The sequence below is a fragment of the Salmo salar genome, chromosome ssa03, assembly GCF_905237065.1.
Source record: "Salmo salar chromosome ssa03, Ssal_v3.1, whole genome shotgun sequence".
Lineage (NCBI taxonomy): Eukaryota > Metazoa > Chordata > Actinopteri > Salmoniformes > Salmonidae > Salmo > Salmo salar.
The window spans coordinates 37999887-38019152 of NC_059444.1; the positions used below are offsets into that span (position 1 = coordinate 37999887).

At 43.7% G+C, this 19266-nt stretch overlaps 1 protein-coding gene across 2 annotated transcripts; it reads right to left on the bottom strand.

Annotated features, from left to right (window-relative positions):
* Positions 1 to 1625: 1625 nt before the first annotated feature.
* LOC106600445 (C-C motif chemokine 2) lies at positions 1626 to 18625 on the bottom strand. 2 transcript variants are annotated; one of them, XM_014191804.2, is made up of 3 exons: positions 18389 to 18625; positions 3201 to 3315; positions 1626 to 3000 (listed from the first exon to the last, which is right to left on the bottom strand). In XM_014191804.2, the coding sequence occupies exons 1-3, from the start codon at positions 18471 to 18473 to the stop codon at positions 2721 to 2723; spliced, it is 480 nt and encodes a 159-aa protein (XP_014047279.1). In that variant the 5' UTR covers positions 18474 to 18625; the 3' UTR covers positions 1626 to 2720. The 2 variants fall into 2 exon arrangements, with proteins under 2 accessions (XP_014047279.1, XP_014047280.1); XM_014191805.2 differs by lacking the exon at positions 18389 to 18625 and adding an exon at positions 3429 to 3703.
* Between the last annotated feature and the right edge of the window lie 641 nt (positions 18626 to 19266).

Below are 19266 nucleotides of genomic sequence, written 5' to 3' on the forward strand. Positions count from 1 at the left end.
ACCTGTACTGACTTCACCTTCTGGATGATAGCGGGGTGAACCTAGCTGTGGCTCGGGTGGTTGATGTCTTTGAGGATCTTTTTGGCCTTCCTGTGACATTGGGTGCTGTTTTGGGCATTGGGAAGTCCACGATTTTGCGCATTGGGTGCTCACTTCATGAGCTGTAACCGAAAAACAACTGGCATTTGGAAAGTTTGAGGTGAGGGAGAAAGTGTGTTGGAACAAGTATTGTTAGCATTGTTAAGTATCTTGCTAGTCGGATCGAGTTATCTGTTAGCTAGCCAGAGAAATGTTGAGCAACATTAGCCAACTTAAATGATCAAATAATTGAGTGTATGATGTGAAAATTAGCCAGCGAATAAAGTCAGACAATTTTATCAGAAGAAGATCAGATTTAATCAGATGAGCTAACGTTAGTAACCTAACCAATTCGCTATAGTATTAACTGGTAATGTTATACGACTCCTTGTCGTTCCTCAAGTTATAATGCGTTATAAGTTGCTTACTGGAAATGTTAACTAGTTAACTAGCCAACTAACTAACTACTATATGTGAGCTATATGTGCCTTCCCTGTGGCTCAGTTGGTAGAGCATGGTGTGTGCAACGCCAGGGTTGTTGGTTCGATTCCCATGGGGGGCCAGTACATTGCGGGCCAGTTGAACTTGACAGTAACACTTTGTGTGAGCGAGGGGGGATTATTAAATGTTTTACTCAGTGAATGTTATTTTTGCACACCTGTAGCCTTGTGCACTTGAACTATGTCTACTCTGATACAGAGGGGTTGGGTTAAATGCGGAAGACACATTTCAGTTGAATGCATTCAACTGGCTAGGTATCCCCCTTTCCCTTTCCCTACTATAGTGGCCACTATAATAGAGCAAAAATTGAATGCCTGTTTGTTTCATTCTATTTCTTCTTAAGCTATCTCCCGAGTGGCGCAGTGGTTTGGGGCACTGCATCTCCATGCTGGAGGCATCACTACAGACACCCTGGTTCAAATCCAGGCTGTATCACAACTGGCTGTGACTGGGAGTCCCATAGGGTGGTGCACAATTGACCCAGCATTGTCCGGGTTTGGCCAGCGTAGGCCGTCATTGTAAATAAGAATTTGTTCTCAACTGACTTGCCTAGTTAAAAAAAAATAATCATAAGTGTGATATTTAGATGTGTGTGGTCACAAGCGTTCTATTATTATGGCTGCAATGTTAGTGTATTGTTTTTTTCCCCGAGACTTGAGTGTCATTTGCAGTAAAGTCTAGGCAACAAATAACATTGGATTGCTTTCTTTACATTCTGCTGTGAGTTAGGTTCACATTAACCACTTTTTATTTTACACACAGAGACTGATCATGTACAATAGATAATATTATTTGTTGTTTAATTAGTTTAAAGCTGCATTTCCCCCTGCAGCGATTTTCTTTGCATGTTTCAGTGCAAAACAAAAGTGTCACCTTTTTGGGCCCTCGCCAGTTTACATCCCTGTGTAATGAAAGGAGATGAAGTCATTATTTGGATTCATATTTCATGTTTTTGAGAAGTTATTCATATGGGACAACTGTCATGTGATAGTGGCTTATTGTGTTGTTAAGACTTAAAATACATCATGACCACCAGGGGACAAAAGTTATGATTATATCGTTTTATTGACTTAACATAAACACGCAATATTGAGAAGAAAATTACAAATAAAAAGATAATTTAAGAGGTAGCAGGGTAGGCAATAGATACAAATTTTACTTTAACACAGACAAGCATGTTATTTACATGTACATTCTACTAATTTATCATAGCGCTGTTGAAGTGAGCAGGGATGTGGGTTATATGGTATTCAGATCAACCACTTGACTTACATACACTTTCAGTGTATTCTTTCAGAGCCAGCTTAAATACACTTCTACCCATATTTCTACCCTCGGCACCTGTTGCCAGGGCAGTAACCAGGGTTAGATTTTTAGTGAGGTGCGGATGCAGTAAATGAGCTTCAACTTTCAAAACATTTCTATACAACTAAAACAACATTAAAATGGTATTTGGAGAAGAGCAAAAACAAGCAAAATTGACCCAGCCATGATCACCTTGGCTGCAGTAGGTTCATTCACCTCAGTCGATCTACAAACACAAAGCCTATTAGCTATACAATTGTAATGTTATATCCCTTAAAGGGGGGAAATATGAGAAACGATTCACACTGACACATAACATCAGCGAGGAAAGGAAAACATATGACATGATTTGAACTGTGTTGTTTGCATTTTGATTGCATGTTAATGTAAGTCTAGGCCAATAGGAAAGATAGGCCATGTGGAGATGTACATTCTAGTCATTTATCAGAAGGTCTGAGAAATGTATATAAAAACTAGGCTACATTCCACAAAGGTAGGTGAGGCAACGTACTGTACCACCATCATCCCAAGTGGCCTGAACCTTTCTCAAACATGCGCTAGTGGCAGCCAGTGCAAGAATAAAAATTTGATTTAAAAGTTCTGTGCTATGATTTTTTTATTCAATATTTTACTAAAACAGCATTGGTCCCATATATCAATGACACAGAGAGTAAAAAAACAACTTTGTGTCCAGTCCTCATTGAAATGTGTATTTATTTACAACATGCCAACATAGGCAGATGTCCTTGCCATTGTACTGCTTTTACAAAAACAATTTTTCTTGCTCTCCTCCTAGAGGCAGAAGTCCACGGATTTAGACTTAACATCAATTGTGCTCAGTTACTCAATTGGTTTGTTACACCAGTTCTCTTGCGCCCTCTTCCCTCTCTCTTTCCTCCCCTCTTCCCTCCTTTCCCCTTTCCCTTTTTGGCTCCCTTCTTTTGTCCCTTTCTCTGCTTATGTGGCACTGCCGGTGCCATGGTCACTGTCTTGCCCTCCTTTCCCTCCTCCTCCTCTCTCTTGATTGTCTTGGTTTCGTCCACCTTTCCCATGGCCTTCCTTACCCAATCACTTCCTGGGTCACCACAGATCTTCTTCCTTTCTATGGTGTGTAACCTGGAAGTAGATAAATCAAGAGGTCAATTGTCTCCTCTGGTGAGGTTATTTTTTATTCACTTTGTCCTTTTCTGATGACAACATTGCTAGTGAAGTAAAACCAGGGGTTATGTATGACATTGTAGGATACTCTCAATAGGACAAATTCTTATCTTTACGGTGTAGTGTGACTGTAGGAAGTATGAATATAGGGTACTCACACTATGACTTTGATGGGACACAGTGCTGTAGTCTGTACGGTGTAGTCCACTACTTTCTTAGGAGAGATTCTTTTCTGAGTCATCTTAAGACAGCAAGTGTTGACTGGTCCAAAGCCTATACAGGGTTATACATGGCAATACATTACTGGTTTACACAGAGCTGCACGTTACATACGTACACCGTCGACACGCACACTCTCAGCCGTAAAATAAGAGGTAAGAACTCACTTGCATCGACCCCGGTCATCCATGTGGCTACACAGAGCAGAGAGGAGAACACCAGACTCAACCTCATTTTCAGGTGTTGAAGTTTTCAGATTTGAAAGTCTTTAGGTATAGAAGTCTTCATGTGCTGCCCAGCCGTTCTGACTGATCGGTTATCTCTTAGCCCTGGCCTTATAGGAAGAGAAAGTTCCACCCACACCATTAGGTCTGATAGCCCCCCCTCTTTCATCTTCCTCTTCTTCCTCCGAAACTATTTCACCCCCCACCCTGTGGTCTATCACTAACAGAGTAACTCTGCTGTGGTGGTGGAGAGGAAAATATGAGAGCTCACTATGAACGGAAGATTGTGACAAAAAGACCCCTCACAACAAACGCATTAACACACGCACACACACACACACACACACACACACACACACACACACACACACACACACACACACACACACACACACACACACACACACACACACACACACACACACACACACACCTCTTATACTAGGCCACAGGTTTCTATTTAGAGACATAGAAGACAGCGTGAGTTTGGTATTGGGTATTTTATTAGGATCCCCATTAGCTGTTGCAAAAGGTGCAGCTACTCTTCCTGGGGTCCACACAAAACATGAAACATAATACAGAATGACACAATACAGAACGGCATTAGACAAGAACAACTCAAGGACAGAGCTGCCATCAATGTACAATATTAAACGCTGGACACTGGGAATGTGTGATATGATAGTGTACGCTGTGCAGTAGTAATGTGTGAATTCTTTCCCCCCTGAAGTGGAGAAATGGAGTGAGGTTTTCAGAGGGTGTGGGTGGGTGACAGTAGCAGAGCTTTTGTACATTGTCTAAATGGGGCCTGTAGAGTTACAATAGCTGCACACTGTCTCTCCTTGTCCCATACAGTGAAGTCAATGTCATTATGTCCTTAGCTCAGGCCAGGTCTGAGTTAAACTTCACTGCTCCAATTCAATTTAGTATAGTTGTGTGGCATCGGCTTCCTATGTGACAGACAGAGGATGTGTTTACCGTGGGCAAGGGTGCATGGCAGCTATACTTGCTGAGGATGGACTTTGAAACGGACGCCACATATCCACTTTAACACAGCACTAGATCGACAGGGCTAGGGAAGGAGGGAGGGAAAGAGAGAGAGGGCAGAGCCCCAAATATTCACACTTTTGCACAGCAGTATAGCCACTCCGGAGAGAAGTACTTAATGCCAGGCTGAGTGGCAGTATAATAGACCTGCTTTCCATCTTATTACCACGTCTAACTGAACAGAACAAGACACACAGAGCGAGAGGAGGGTGAATGACAGGATAAAGAGGGGGAGAAAGGAAGAGATAGATAGATAGATAGATAGATAGATAGATAGATAGATAGATAGATAGATAGATAGATAGATAGATAGATAGATAGATAGATAGATAGATAGATAGATAGATAGATAGATAGATAGATAGATAGATAGATAGATAGATAGATAGATAGATAGATAGATAGATAGATAGATAGATAGATAGATAGATAGATAGATAGATAGATAGATAGATAGATAGCAGTGAAATGAGGAGATGTAGAGAGGTATATAATGAGAGGGGTAGAAGGAGAGAGATAAAGAAGAGTAGAGAGGGAGAGGGGCCGAAGGAGAGGTATAATAAAAAGGGAGGGAGAAAATAACTAGGCCCCAGTTGGAGAAAAGAGATGATCATCACATTTGTATTCTCAACCATAACTCTTAACTCTAATGCTTGCTCTGATAGGAGGAGTAAACACTTGAATCCTGTCCCACGTGGGATACAGCTGAATGCATCCCAAATATTAGTTTCCTTTCTCGTCCATCAGTACACAACATCAAATCTCCAGCGACATAAAAGCCTGAATCACAAGCATCCAATCATTAGATTAGGACTTGGCACCTGCTTTTCCCTATACACTCATTCAATCTGTGTGGAGATATATATTCTTACACACACACACACACACACACACACACACACACACACACACACACACACACACACACACACACACACACACACACACACACACACACACACACACACTTTGAGAGTCATTGTCAACTCTCCATACAAGCACCCTGTTTATCTATGCAGGAGTGAGAATGCCTTGGTAGAATATTCATTTATTTGTTATTCATTTATTGGTTATTCCCTGGTTCTTTTGGATCACTGACTGCGCTGCAGATAGAAATTAGATTGGTGATAAGGCAGGCGATTGGAATGAGCGCTGCAGGAAATTACAATCAATACTGACTCTCATATCCTCACCCGACATCGATCTGGGAGCTGAGAGGAGAGACTCATCGTAAACAGCCAGGAAACAAACATGACAGAGATAGAACAATGCACACACATACACACACACACACACACACACACACACACACACACACACACACACACACACACACACACACACACACACACACACACACACACACACACACACACACACACACACACACATACACACACACACACACACACACACACACACACATAAACGTATATACGCTAATACTGACACACATGCACACAAATGAAGGGCTGCATTAAATGGGCTTATTGTTTTATAGAACCCTGAGGAGAGTCAGATAAGCGCATGAGAGCCAGACAAATCTCCACCGTACAACACACGCACACACACAAACAAACAGATTTGTTTGTTGTTCTCTTAGTGAATTGATTATAGCTGATCAAAGTTTGGCCTGTCACACAGATGTAAACACAATGCATAATAATAATAATACATGCCATGATTGTTTTGTCTATAAAAAAAGTCAGCTCATGGCGCTGTTGAAGTGAGCAGGGACGTGTGGGTTGAATGGTGTTCAGATCAACCACCTGACTGTTACATGAACTTTCATTGTATTCCTTCAGAGCCAGCTTAAATACACTTCTACCTACACTTCTACCCCCGGCACCTGTTGCCAGGGGGGGAAAGATGAGAACGGATTCACACTGACACATAGCATCAGCAATGAAAGGAAAACATATGACATGATTTGAACTGTATTGTTTGCATTTTGATTGCATGTTAAAAGGATCCGCCCCTTTAATTCAATTTTCGCCTAAAATTATATACCCAAATCTAACTGCCTGTAGCTCAGGCCCTGAAGCAAGGATATGCATATTTCTTGGTAGCATTTGAAGGGAAACACTGAAGTTTGTGGAAATGGGAAAGGAATTTAGGAGAATATAACACATTCGATCTGGTAAAAGATATACAATTTCTACCATCATCTTTGAAATGCAAGAGAAAAGCCATAATGTATTATTCCAGCCCAGGTGCAATTTTGATTTTGGCCACTAGATGGCAGCAGTGCATGTGCAAAATTTTAGACTGATCCAATGAACCATTGTATTTCTGTTCAAAATGTTGCATTAAGACTGCCCAAATGTGCCTAATTTGTTTATTAATAACTTTTCATTTTCAAAATGATGCACTCTCCTCAAACAATAGCATGGTATTCTTTCACTGTGATAGCTACTGTAAATTGGACAGTGCAGTTAGATTAACAAGAATTTAAGCTTTCTGCCAATGTCAGATATGCCTATGTCCTGGGAAATGTTCTTGTTACTTACAACCTCATGCTAATCGCATTAGCCTACGTTAGCTCAACCATCCCGTGGAAGGGACACCGAAACCCGAAGAAGTTTTAATGTAAGTCTAGGCCTATATGGAAGATAGGCCATGTGGAGATGTACATTCTAGTCATTTATCAGAAGGTCTGAGAAATGTATATAAAAACTAGGCTACATTCCACAAAGGTAGGTGAGGCAACGTACTGTACAACCATCATCCCAAGTGGCCTGAACCTTTCGAAAGGGAGGAAATATGATGTGATTCACATTGACAAGTGTGCTGCACTATCTGAGACACATTGAGCATTCATTACATGTTTTCATTTGGCCTCTCTGTGAGAGAGGAAAACCTATGACTCCTGGTTGAGTGGACAGACAGAAAGACAGACAGGCAGGAGGGTGGGCAGTGTGAATGTGTGTAATAAAACAGCTTAATAACACTGCAGAGGTAATTACACTTCTGTAGAGCAGCCGTGCGTGAACTATTATAACACAGTACCAAAACACTGGCTGCTTCCTACCCAATGACTATTCCACAGATAGAAAGTGGCTGTGGAGGTACAATGTGATGCTCCTACTTCACACTGTAGCTAGTGTGTGTGTGTGTGTGTGTGTGTGTGTGTGTCAGCTCCACCCCAAGGCAACCTTTTTCATGACTGAGAGTGCCCACAGGGGTGGCAGAACCTTTGATTCCTCTAGCCTTTTATCATTTGCATGTTTAGCATGGTGTGTGTGTGTACTTCTCTGTGGGTGGATGTAGTGGCTAGACTAGAGTGTGCATGGAAGTATATAGCCTCGTTATTGTTCTTTTATTGTTATTGTTTTTTTTTGGTTTTTTTACTTTATTTAATAAATATTTTCTTAACTCTATTTCCTGGACTGCATTGTTGGTTAAGGGCTAAGGGCTTGTACGTAAGCATTTCACGGTAACACCTGTTACCTACACCTGTTGTATTCAGCGCATGTAACAAATAAACTTGTATTTTATTTGATTAAATGGTATGTCATTATGTTGATGACCTTGCTCCTTCAGGGAAGCCAAGGAACAAATGCAGGACGCTACCCCTAACAGCATGGCCTTCGCTCCAGATCAAAACTCCAAACCTACAAACAAATTTTGGCCAAAATTACCCGGAGGGATTACTGCTACCAAGGTTTCCTTTTTCCAAGCTATACGGAGGGTGCTCTAGCAAACAAACAGCAGAGACCTGAGGACACCGTCCAACCTGGAACTGAGTGAGTAGTGTTTGGTCTGATGCTATTTTGAAAGCCAAGAAGAAAAATAAAGTACATTACAATGATATATTTTACTTTATGGGGACTGAATGCTGAGTTAAGGCTCCCAGGTTTGCTAGGACAGACCAGATACAACTTCAATTAGCACTGAGGTGTGAAGTGAGAGGTTTCCCGAGGCCTTTGGGCCCAAATAAGTGGCAGGAGTCTTTGAAGCCCCATTTGAAGCCCTCTCCCGCTGTTCAAAGACCATCCACTGGAATTTTCTACAAGAAATCTGCCCCCAGAAATAAAAGTTTCTCCCAAGTGGGTGTGACACCTACTCCCGTTGCCTGCTGCACTGCTTGGATTCCACCTGGCGATCTGTTCACCGTCTGCCCTGGCCTGTCTCCCCCTGTCTGGTACAGGTACCCTCACCACACTCCCCCCTCTCTCCTGAGCTTTCGCTCGCCTCCAGCACACAAGCACTGTTGGGGCGAGTGACTCGGAACTTACAATGGCTAGCCCCAAGTCGTTATATATAAAAATATATATATATATTGTGCATTTTGCTATTTGCCTCATGACTCCTGCATGCTTTGTTGACTACGAACTATCTTTACCCAACTGTGGGACAGACTATGTTTGTTCCCACACTCGGGACTCTGACTCTCTATTGGTTACATAGACTTTTGGCCTCCCATCCTATTCTAACCACCTCTCGCCGGCTTTGTATTCATGTTACCTGATGAAATTGCTGTTACAATATGATCTTGTTGCCATCTGATGCACATTCAGATGTCATAAATCAGCACTGCAGAGCTCTTCCTGTCCTATGCCGTGCCTTGATTGTATTACTGTTGATGATATCTGGAAATGTGCATGTACACCCTGGCCTGTCTAATGCTGCTAGCGCCAATTCTGCCTTGTGCTCTGATATCTGTTTCACTGATTTCTGCTCTCGTAAAAGTCTGGGTTTTCTGCACGTTAACACTAGAAGCTTATTACCTAAAATGGATCAATTGAAAGCGTGGGTTCACAGCTCCAATCCAGATGTGTTGGTCATTACTGAGATGTGGTTAAGGAAGAGTGTTTTGATTACTAATGTTAACCTTTCTGGTTATAAGCTTTTTCGGCAAGACAGATCTTCCTAAGGTGGGGGAGTGGCAATCTTTACTTTAGGATCACCTTCAGTGCTCGGTTGTCTCCATCAAGTCTGTCCCCAAACGATTTGATTTGCTGGTTTTAAGCATTAAACTTTCAAATAGCTCTTTGTTGACTGTTGCTATCGTCCTCCATCAGCACCGGCCTGTTGCTGTCGTCCTCCATCAGCACCGGCCTGTACCCTGTACCCACCCATGGCACTTACCTGCCCTAAGCTCTCTCCTGGCCCCTTACACTAAGTCTGAATTTGTCCTGCTAGGTGACCTGAACTGGGACATGCTTACACCACCTGACCAATTCCTAAAGCAATGGTACTCCCTAAATCTTTCTCAGATTATTACCAATCCCACAAGGTATGACTCCAAACACCCAGAAAAGGCTACTCTCCTCAATGTTATCCTCACAAATAATCCTGATAGGTATCAGTCTGGTGTTTTCTGTAATGACCTTAGTGATCACTGTTTTACAGCATGTGTTCGTAATGTAGCTGCTCAGTGAAACGACCTGTCCTGATTTGTCATAGACACTTACTAAAAAACTTTAATGAGCAAGCCTTCCTTCATGAACTGACCTCTGTAAAATGGTATAGAATCAGCTCTGTCGAAGACGCTTGGACCTTCTTTTTCGATATTTTCAGTGGTATTGTTAACAAACACACCCCCATAAAGAAAATTAGAATTAAAAACAGGTTCAGCCCCTGGTTCGACTGTGATCTTGCAGAGTTACTCCACCTCAAGAATTGCATTTGGCGAAAGGCTCGGCACACGCATACTCAGGCTGACTGGCTGTTGTTCAGGCAAATGAGAAATAAGTACACTCAGGTTATCCGGAAGGCCAAAGTTAGCTACTTTAAGGAGAAGTTATCTCTCTGTGGGTCTAACCCAAAGAAGTTCTGAAAAAAGGTTAAAGACCTGGAGAATAAACCCTCCTCCTCACAGCTGCCCATGTCCCTTAATGTTGATGATGTAGTTGTTACTGACAAGAAGCACATGGCTGAGCTCTTTAATCACCACTTCGTTAAGTCAGGATTCCTATTTGACTCAGCCATGCCTCATTTCCCGTCCAACATTTCCTCATCTCCCCCCCCTTCTAATGCGACTATCCCCGCTGCTTTCTCCCTCTTTTTCCCCTGCCCCACTACAAAGTTTCTCCCTGCAGGCAGTCTGAGTCCAAGGTGTTAAAGGGGATCCTGAAACTTGACCCCCAAAAAACCATCTGGGTCAGATGGTTTAGACCCTTTCTTCTTTAAGGTTGCTGCACCTATCATCGCCAAGCCTATCTCTGACCTTTTTAACATGTCCATCCTTTCTGGGGAGGTTCCCATTGCTTGGAAGGCAGCCAGGGTTCGTCCTTTACTTAAAGCTGATCCTAACTGTTATAGGTATATTTCTATTTTGCCCTGTTTATCAAAAGTATTGGAAATACTTGTCAATTGTCAACTGACTGGCTTTTTTGATGTCTATAATATTCTCCCTGGTCCCGTGTGGCTCAGTTGGTAGAGCATGGTGTTTGCAACACCAGGGTTGTGGGTTCGATTCCCACGGGGGACCAGTACGGAGAAAAAAATGTATGAAATGTATGCATTCACTACTGTAAGTCGCTCTGGATAAGAGCGTCTGCTAAATGACTAAAATGAGAAATGAGTATGCAATCTGGTTTCCGATCAAGTTATGGATGTGTCACTGCAATCTTAAAGGTCCTCAATGATGTCACCATTGCCCTGGATTCTAAGCAATGTTGTGCTGCTATTTTTATTGAGTTGTCCAAAGCTTTTGATATGGTAGACCATTCCATTCTTGTGGGCCGGCTAAGGAGTATTGTTGTCTCTGAGGGGTTTGCTACCTCTCTCAAAGAGTGCAGTGTATAAAGTTAGCCACTTGCTTCTGAAGTTAAGCAGGGTTGGTCTAGGTCAGTCCCTGGATGGGAGATCAGATTCTGCTGGAAGTGGTGTTGTAGGGCCAGTAGGAGGCACCCTTTCCTCTGGTAATTTGTTTTATCCCAATCCCCCAGGGCAGTGATTGGGGACATTGCCCTGTGTAGGGTGTTGTCTTTCGGATGGGAGGTTAAACGGGTCTCCTGACTCTCTGTGGTCACTAAAGATCCCATGGCACTTATTGTAAGAATAGGGGTGTTAACCCAGGTGTTCTGGCTAAATTCCCAATCTAGTCTTTATACCACCATGGCCACCTAATCATGCCCAGCTTACAATTGGCTCATTCATCCTGTCACGACTCCTGCCGAGGGTGACTCCTCTCCCTGTTTGGGTGGCGCTCGGCGGTCGTCGTCACCGGCCTACTAGCTGCCACCGATCCCTTTTTCCCTTTTCTGTTGGTTTTGTCTTAATTGTTTGCACCTGTGTATGATTAGTGTTTAGTGGAGTATTTAAGCCCATTTCCCCACCTGTTCTGTGTGCGGGCTTACTTTCTGTTGTCGACTGTTGTTTATGCAGTGGTACGTGTTATTGGATCATTGTGTTTGTTGGATCACACCCAGTTGTGTTTTCGTGGGTGTACTTTCCTGTTACGGTGCAATTCATTAAAAGCCCGTTAGCAACTACTCCTGTTTCCTGCGTCTGACTCCACACCCACTACTGCAGACGTTACACATCCCCCCTCCTCTCCCCTGTAGCTATTCCTCAGGTCGTTGCTGTAAATGAGAACGTGCTCTCAGTCAACTTACCAAGTTAAATAAAAATAAAATATAAACCAAGGGAGTACCCCAAGGCTCGATCCTAGGCCCCACGCTCTTCTCAATTTACATCAACAACATAGCTCAGGCAGTAGGAAGCTCTCTCATCCATTTATATGCAGATGATACAGTCATATATTCAGCTGGCCCCTCCCGGGAATTTGTGTTAAATGCTCTACAACAAAGCTTTCTTAGTGTCCAACAAGCTTTCTCTTCCTTTAACCTTGTTCTGAACAGCTCCAAACCAAAGGTAATGTGGTTTGGTAAGAAGAATGCCACTCTCCCCACAGGTGTGATTACTACCGCTGGGGGTTTAGAGCATGAGGTAGTCATCTCATACAAGTACTTGGGAGTATGGCTAGACGGTACACTGCCGTTCTCTCAGCACAAGCTGCAGGCTAAAGTTAAATCTAGACTTGGTTTCCTCTATCGTAATCACTCCTCTTTCACCCCACCTGCCAAACTAACCCTGATTCAGATGACCATCCTACCCATGCTAGATTACGGAGACATAATTTACACATCAACAGGTAAGGGTGCTCTCGAGCGGCTAGATATTCTTTACCATTTGGCCATCAGATTTGTCACCAATGCTCCTTATAGGACACATCACTGCACTCTATACTCCTCTGTAAACTGGTCATCTCTGTATACCCATCACAAGACGCACTGGTTGATGCTTATTTATAAAACCCTCTTAGGCCTCACTCCCCCCTATCTGAGATATCTACAGCAGCCGTCATCCTCCACATACAACACCCGTTCTGCCAGTCACATTCTGTTAAAGGTTCCCAAAGCACACACATCCCTGGGTTGCTCCTCTTTTCAGTTCGCTGCAGCTAGCGACTAGAACAAGCTGCAACAAACACTCAAACTGGACAGTTTTATCTCAATCTCTTCATTCAAAGACTCAATCATGGACACTCTTACTGACAGTTGTGGCTGCTTTGCGTGATGTATTATTGTCTCTATCTTCTTGCCCTTTGTACTGTTGTCTATTACCAATAATGTTTGTACCATGTTTTGTGCTACCATGTTGTGTTGCTACCATGTTGTTGTCATATTGTGTTGCTGCCTTGCTATGTTGTCTTAGGTCTCTCTTTATGTAGTGTTGTCTCTCTTGTCGGGATGTGTTTTGTCCTATACTTATATATGTACACTTCCGGTCAAAAGTTTTAGAACACCTACACATTCAAGGGTTTTTCTTTATTTTTACTATTTTCTACATTGTAGAATAACTGTGAAGTCATCAAAACTATGAAATAACACATATGGAGTCATGTAGTAACCTAAAAAGTGTTACATTTTATATTTGAGATTCTTCAAATAGCCACCCTTTGCCTTGATGACAGCTTTGCACACACTTGGCATTCTCTCAACCAGCTTCACCTGGAATGCTTTTCCAACAGTCTTGAAGGAGTTCCCCCATATGCTGAGCACTTGTTGGCTGCTTTTCCTTCACTCTGCGGTTAGACTTATCCCACATCGGGGGCAGGTAGCCTAGTGGTTAGAGCGTTGGGCCAGTAACCGAAAGGTTGCTATATTGACTCCTCGAGCTGACAAGGTAAACATCTTTCATTCTGAACAAGGCAGTTAACCCACTGTTCATAGGCTGTCATTGTAAATAGGAATTTGTTCTTAACTGACTTGCCCAGTTAAATAAAGGTTAAATAAAGAAATTAAAAAAACATCTCAATTTGGTTGAGGTCGGGGGATTGTGGAGGCCAGGTCATCTGATGCAACACTCCATCACTCTCCTTCTTGGTAAAATAGCCCTTACACAGCCTGGAGGTATGTTGGGTCATTGTCCTGTTGAAAAACAAATGATAGTCCCACCAAGCCCAAACCAGATGGGATGGCGTATCGCTGCAGAATGCTGTGGTAGCCATGCTGGTTAAGTGTGCCTTGAATTCTAAATAAATCACAGACAGTGTCACCAGCAAAGCACCCCCACACCATAACACCTCCTCCTCCATGCTTTAGAGTGGGAAATACACATGAAGCAATCATCCATTCACCCACAAAACGTCTCATAAAGACATGGCGGTTAGAACCAAAAATCTCCAATTTGGACTCCAGACCAAAGGACAAATTTCCACCGGTCTAATGTCCATTGCTTGTGTTTCTTGGCCCAAGCAAGTCTCTTCTTCTTAGTGATGTCCTTCAATAGTGGTTTCTTTGCAGCAATTCAACCATGAAGGCCTGATTCACACAGTCTCCTCTGAACAGTTGATGTTGAGATGTGTCTGTTACTTGAACTCTGTGAAGCATTTATTTGGGCTGCAATTTCTGAGGCTGGTAACTCTAATGAACTTATCCTGTGCAGCAGAGGTAACTCTGGGTCTTCCATTCCTGTGGCGGTCCTTATGAGAGCCAGTTTCATCATAGCGCTTTATGGTTTTTGCAACTGCACTTGACGAAACTTTCAAAGTTCTTGAAATGTTCCATATTGACTGACCATGTCTTATTAAAGTAATGATGGACTGTTGTTACTCTTTGTTTATTTGGGGTGGCAGGTAGCCTAGTCGTTAGAGCATTGGGCCAGTAACCAAAAGTTTTCTGAATCGAATCCCCGACCTGACAAGGTAAAAATCTGTCTTTCTGCCCATGAACAACGCAGTGAATTTGATAGGCCGTCCTTATAGAAAAGAATTTGTTCTTAACTGACTTTGAATTTGAGCTGTTCTTACCATAATATGGACTTGGTCTTTTACCAAACAGGGCTATCTTCTGTATACCATCCCTACCTTGTCACAACACAACTGATTGGCTCAAACACATTAAGAAGGAAATTAATTCCACAAATTAACTTTTAACATTGCACACCTGTTAATTGTATGCATTCCAGGTGACTACCTCATGGAACTGGTTGAGAGAATGCCAAGACTGTGCAAAGCTGTCATCAAGGCAAAGGGTGGCTATTTGAAGAGTCTGAAATATAAAATATATTTTCATTTGTTTAACACTTTTTTGGTTCATAGTTTTGATGTCTTCTCTATTATTCCACAATATATAAAATAGTAAAAATAAAGAAAAATCCTTGATTGATAGGTGGTCTAAAACTTTTGACCGGTAGTGTATATATATATTTTTAATCCCAGGCCCCGTCCATGCAGGAGGCCTTTTGCCTTTTGGTAGGCCGTCATTGTCAATAAGAGTTTGTTCTTAACTTCCTTGCCTAGTTAAATAAATGTTAAATAAATAAATAAATATAATTCTGAGCTCTCTCTTACCCCCTGCTGGTAGTGAACGTCTGAAAGGCGAGGGAGAGGGGGATAGAGAGCGCGGGAGGATTTGACGGAGAGAGGAGGGGGGGTAGATATTTAATTAGCTAGAGAAAGAGAGAGGGGTATGTTAGACGGAGAGAAGAAAGAGAAGGGAGAAAGGAAAAAATAGGATGGAGGGAGAGGTAGGTATTCTATTATCTAGATAAAGAGAACTAGACTGTATTTTTTATTTAACTAGACAAGTCAGTTAAGAACTCATTTGTATTTACAACGACAGCCTACAAAAAGGCAAAATGCCTCCTGCGGGAAGGGGGCTGGGATTAAAAATTAAAAATAAATAAAAATATAGGACAAAACACATCACGACAAGAGAGACACCGCAACACTAGAGAGACCTAAGACAACATAGCATAGCATGGCAGCAACACATGACAACACAGCATGGTAGCAACACAACATGACAACAACACAACATGGTAGCAGCACAAAAAATGGTACAAACATTATTGGGCACAGACAACAGCACAAAGGGCAAGAAGTTAGAGACAACAATACATCACACAAAGCAGCCACAACTGTTAGTATGAGTATCCATGATTGAGTCTTGAGATGGAGATGAAACTGTCCAGTTGGAGTGTTTTTTGCAGCTCATTCCAGTCGCTAGCTGCAGCGAACTGTAAAGAGGAGCGACCCAGGGATGTGTTTGCTTTGGGGACCTTTAACCGAATGTGACTGGCAGAACGGGTGTTGTATGTGGAGGATAAGGGCTGCAGTAGGTATCTCAGATAGGGGGAAATGAGGCCTAAGAGGGTTTTATAAATAAGCGACGGGTATACAGAGACGACCAGTTTACAGAGGAGTATAGAGAGCAGTGATGTGTCCTGTAAGGAGCATTGGTGGCAAATCTGATGACCGAATGGTAAAGAACATCTAGCCGCTCGAGAGCACCCTTACCTAATGATCTATAAATTATATATCAGTTTTGTGAAAAGGTCAGTCTGTCACGTTTTAGGGAAGACCCAGATGTAGACAGTGTCGAAGTAACAAATGTTTATTACTAGAACAGGGCGCAGGCAAAACGACAGGTCAAGGGCAGGCAGAGATCAGTAATTCAGGTCAGATTCATAAGGTACAGAACGGCAGGCAGTCTCGGGGTCAGGAGAGGCAGAATGGTCAAAACTGGGAAAACTAGAAAACAGGAACTAGAAACAGACAGGAGCAAGGGGACAATCACTGGTAGGCTTGACGAACAAAAACAGGAGACAAAGGGCTGTGAGACATGTGTTTGATTCTTGACACATGAACGGTGGGATATATACGGAGGGTACGGGGCAACAGAAGACAAACAGCAGAGGGGCTAATGACCTTGGAGATGGGGAAAGGGCCGATAAACCGGGCGTAAAGTTTGTGGGACTCCATCCAGAGAGGCAGATCCCGGGTGGACAGCCATACCATCTGACCGAGACGATACCGGGGAGACGGGGTCCGGTGGCGGTCCGCTTGTCATCGATACATGGAGGTGGTCTTGAGAAGAGCCATCGGGCTCTCTTCCAGGTACGACGACATCAGCGGACAACCATCTGGGCTGAAGGTATGCCAACCTCTTCCTCTTGCTCAGGGAAGAGCGAGAGCTGATAACCCAGGGAACACTCAAAGGGCGAGAGACCCATGGCAGAGCAAGGAAGGGTGTTGCAGGCGTCTTCGATCCACACTAGTTGCTGGCTCCAGGTGGTTGGGTTGGCTGAGACCAGGCATCTAAGAGTTGTCTCCAGGTCTTGGATGGCTCGCTCCGACTGGCCGTTGGACTGGGGGTGGAACCCAGAGGACAGGCTGGCCGATGACCCAATGAGTGTGCAGAATCTTCCAGAACCGGACGAGAACTGAGGACCCCGGTCGGAGACCATGTCCACTGGGAGTCCATGGATCCGTCCGGAAGATGTGCTGCACCATGAGCTGGGCCGTCTCTTTGGCAGAGGGTAGCTTGGGGAGAGGAGTGAAGTGGGCGGCTTTGGAATACCGGTCCACTACTGTCAGGATGGCAGTGTTGACATCAGACGGGGGGAGACCCGTGACAAATTCCAGGGATATATGAGACCAGGGACGGTGAGGGACAGGCAGAGGTTGAAGGAGACCAGTCGGAGCTTGCCGAGGAGTCTTGTTCTGCACAGGAGTCTTGTTCTTGCCGAGGAGTCTTGTTCTTGCCGAGGAGTCTTGTTCTGACGCGGAGGTGTCAGGAACCATGGTAGGTCACCAAAAGTGTTGTCGCACAAAGGCCAGGGTCCGACGGGAGCCCGGGTGGCAGGCACTCCAGGACCGAGGAGCGGACCGCGTCAGGAACAAACATCCGGATATCTGCCCCCCCCCCGGGGTTCGGATGGGAATGCTGCACCTCATGAACATACTTCCCTATTCCCCAGCTGAGTGCCGTCGCCAGGCACGAGGTGGGAAGGATGGTCATTTCTAAAGAACATTTTGAAACTTGCTCTAAGCCTAATCAACAGACAACACACTGACTATCCATGTACAGTATCTCATTCTCTCTCTAAATGTTCTCTCTCCCTTTTTCTCTGTCCATCTGCATCGTATCAGTCTATCCCTCTCTAAATCCCTTCTTCACTCCCCTGTTTCTGCATATCTGCTGTCTGTCTGGCCTTTGTCAATTACAGAGTGGCTAGGCAGGCAGGGTGAGAGATGCATCATGAGATGGAGAGAAGACTGAATGTCTGTCTGTTCTGAGATTTAACAGATCTGTCGATTATTCACCAGGCCGCTGCCTGGCTCAAGGCTAAACACACCACAGCTCGCACACACACACACACACACACACACACACACACACACACACACACACACACACACACACACACACACACACACACACACACACACACACACACACACACACACGCACACACGCACCTGGCTTGCTGGTGAATAGCTAATGGGACCCTGAGATGAGGTCAAGTTCAGTGGTGAAAACAGATGAAAAGTTGTTGGTTCAAGTCCTGCAAGGGCTATACCCCCTAAATTCACTACAGTAGTAGACTGTACTTACCAGTGTCAGTGGTCGTTAACGAGAGAACGACAGTGAAGAGAGCGAGGCACGCCATTGGTCCGTAGCACAGTTGCATGGTTGCCATAGAGATGTTCTGTAGTGTTCTCAACTGTGTTCTTGTCTGATTCAGAAGGCTAGAACCGGCTGGAGGAGAGGAGATGACTGATCTTTCTTGGCCAGAGCCTCAGCTTTTAAACCCTAAAATTAGGAACCTGATCTGGTACGTCTGGATCTGTGTTTCTATTTCAGAGTGAGAAAGGGGTTGGCTGGGGTGATGGGGGACGGGGGGGAACACCCAACAAACTTCTGCTTAATCAGACGTTTCCTGTAAAGATTGTGTAATTAAGACCATGGTGTGCTTATTGAATGAAACTATTGAATGAAACGAAAATGTGTGGTCAGGCAGCTGACTAGATGAATTCAGGCCTATGGATTTCTCTAGTGTTGCAAAATGTAGTATTTATGTTGGATTTAGGTTAGGGGATGGTTCTTTCATGAGTCCTATAGGGACCTGAATGTGCACGGGCCTAGTCCATTGAACAAAACAAACCCAAGGCCAGGGGTTAAGGTCAAGTTCAGTGGTGAAAATCACATTTGTGGGTAGAAAGTGTCAAGTCCTTTCTACCATGACCAGATTGTGATGTGTGTGTGTGTGTGTGTGTGTGTGTGTGTGTGTGTGTGTGTGTGTGTGTGTGTGTGTGTGTGTGTGTGTGTGTGTGTGTGTGTGTGTGTGTGTGTGTGTGTGTGTGTGTGTGTGTGTGTGTATGAACGACACAAAATCTGTAGAATAGCAGAGAATTAGCTTTAAAAAAATGATCGGCCTCATTGCAAAATATGTAGAATAGTATGACATTAGCTATAAAACTGCACATTTTTCT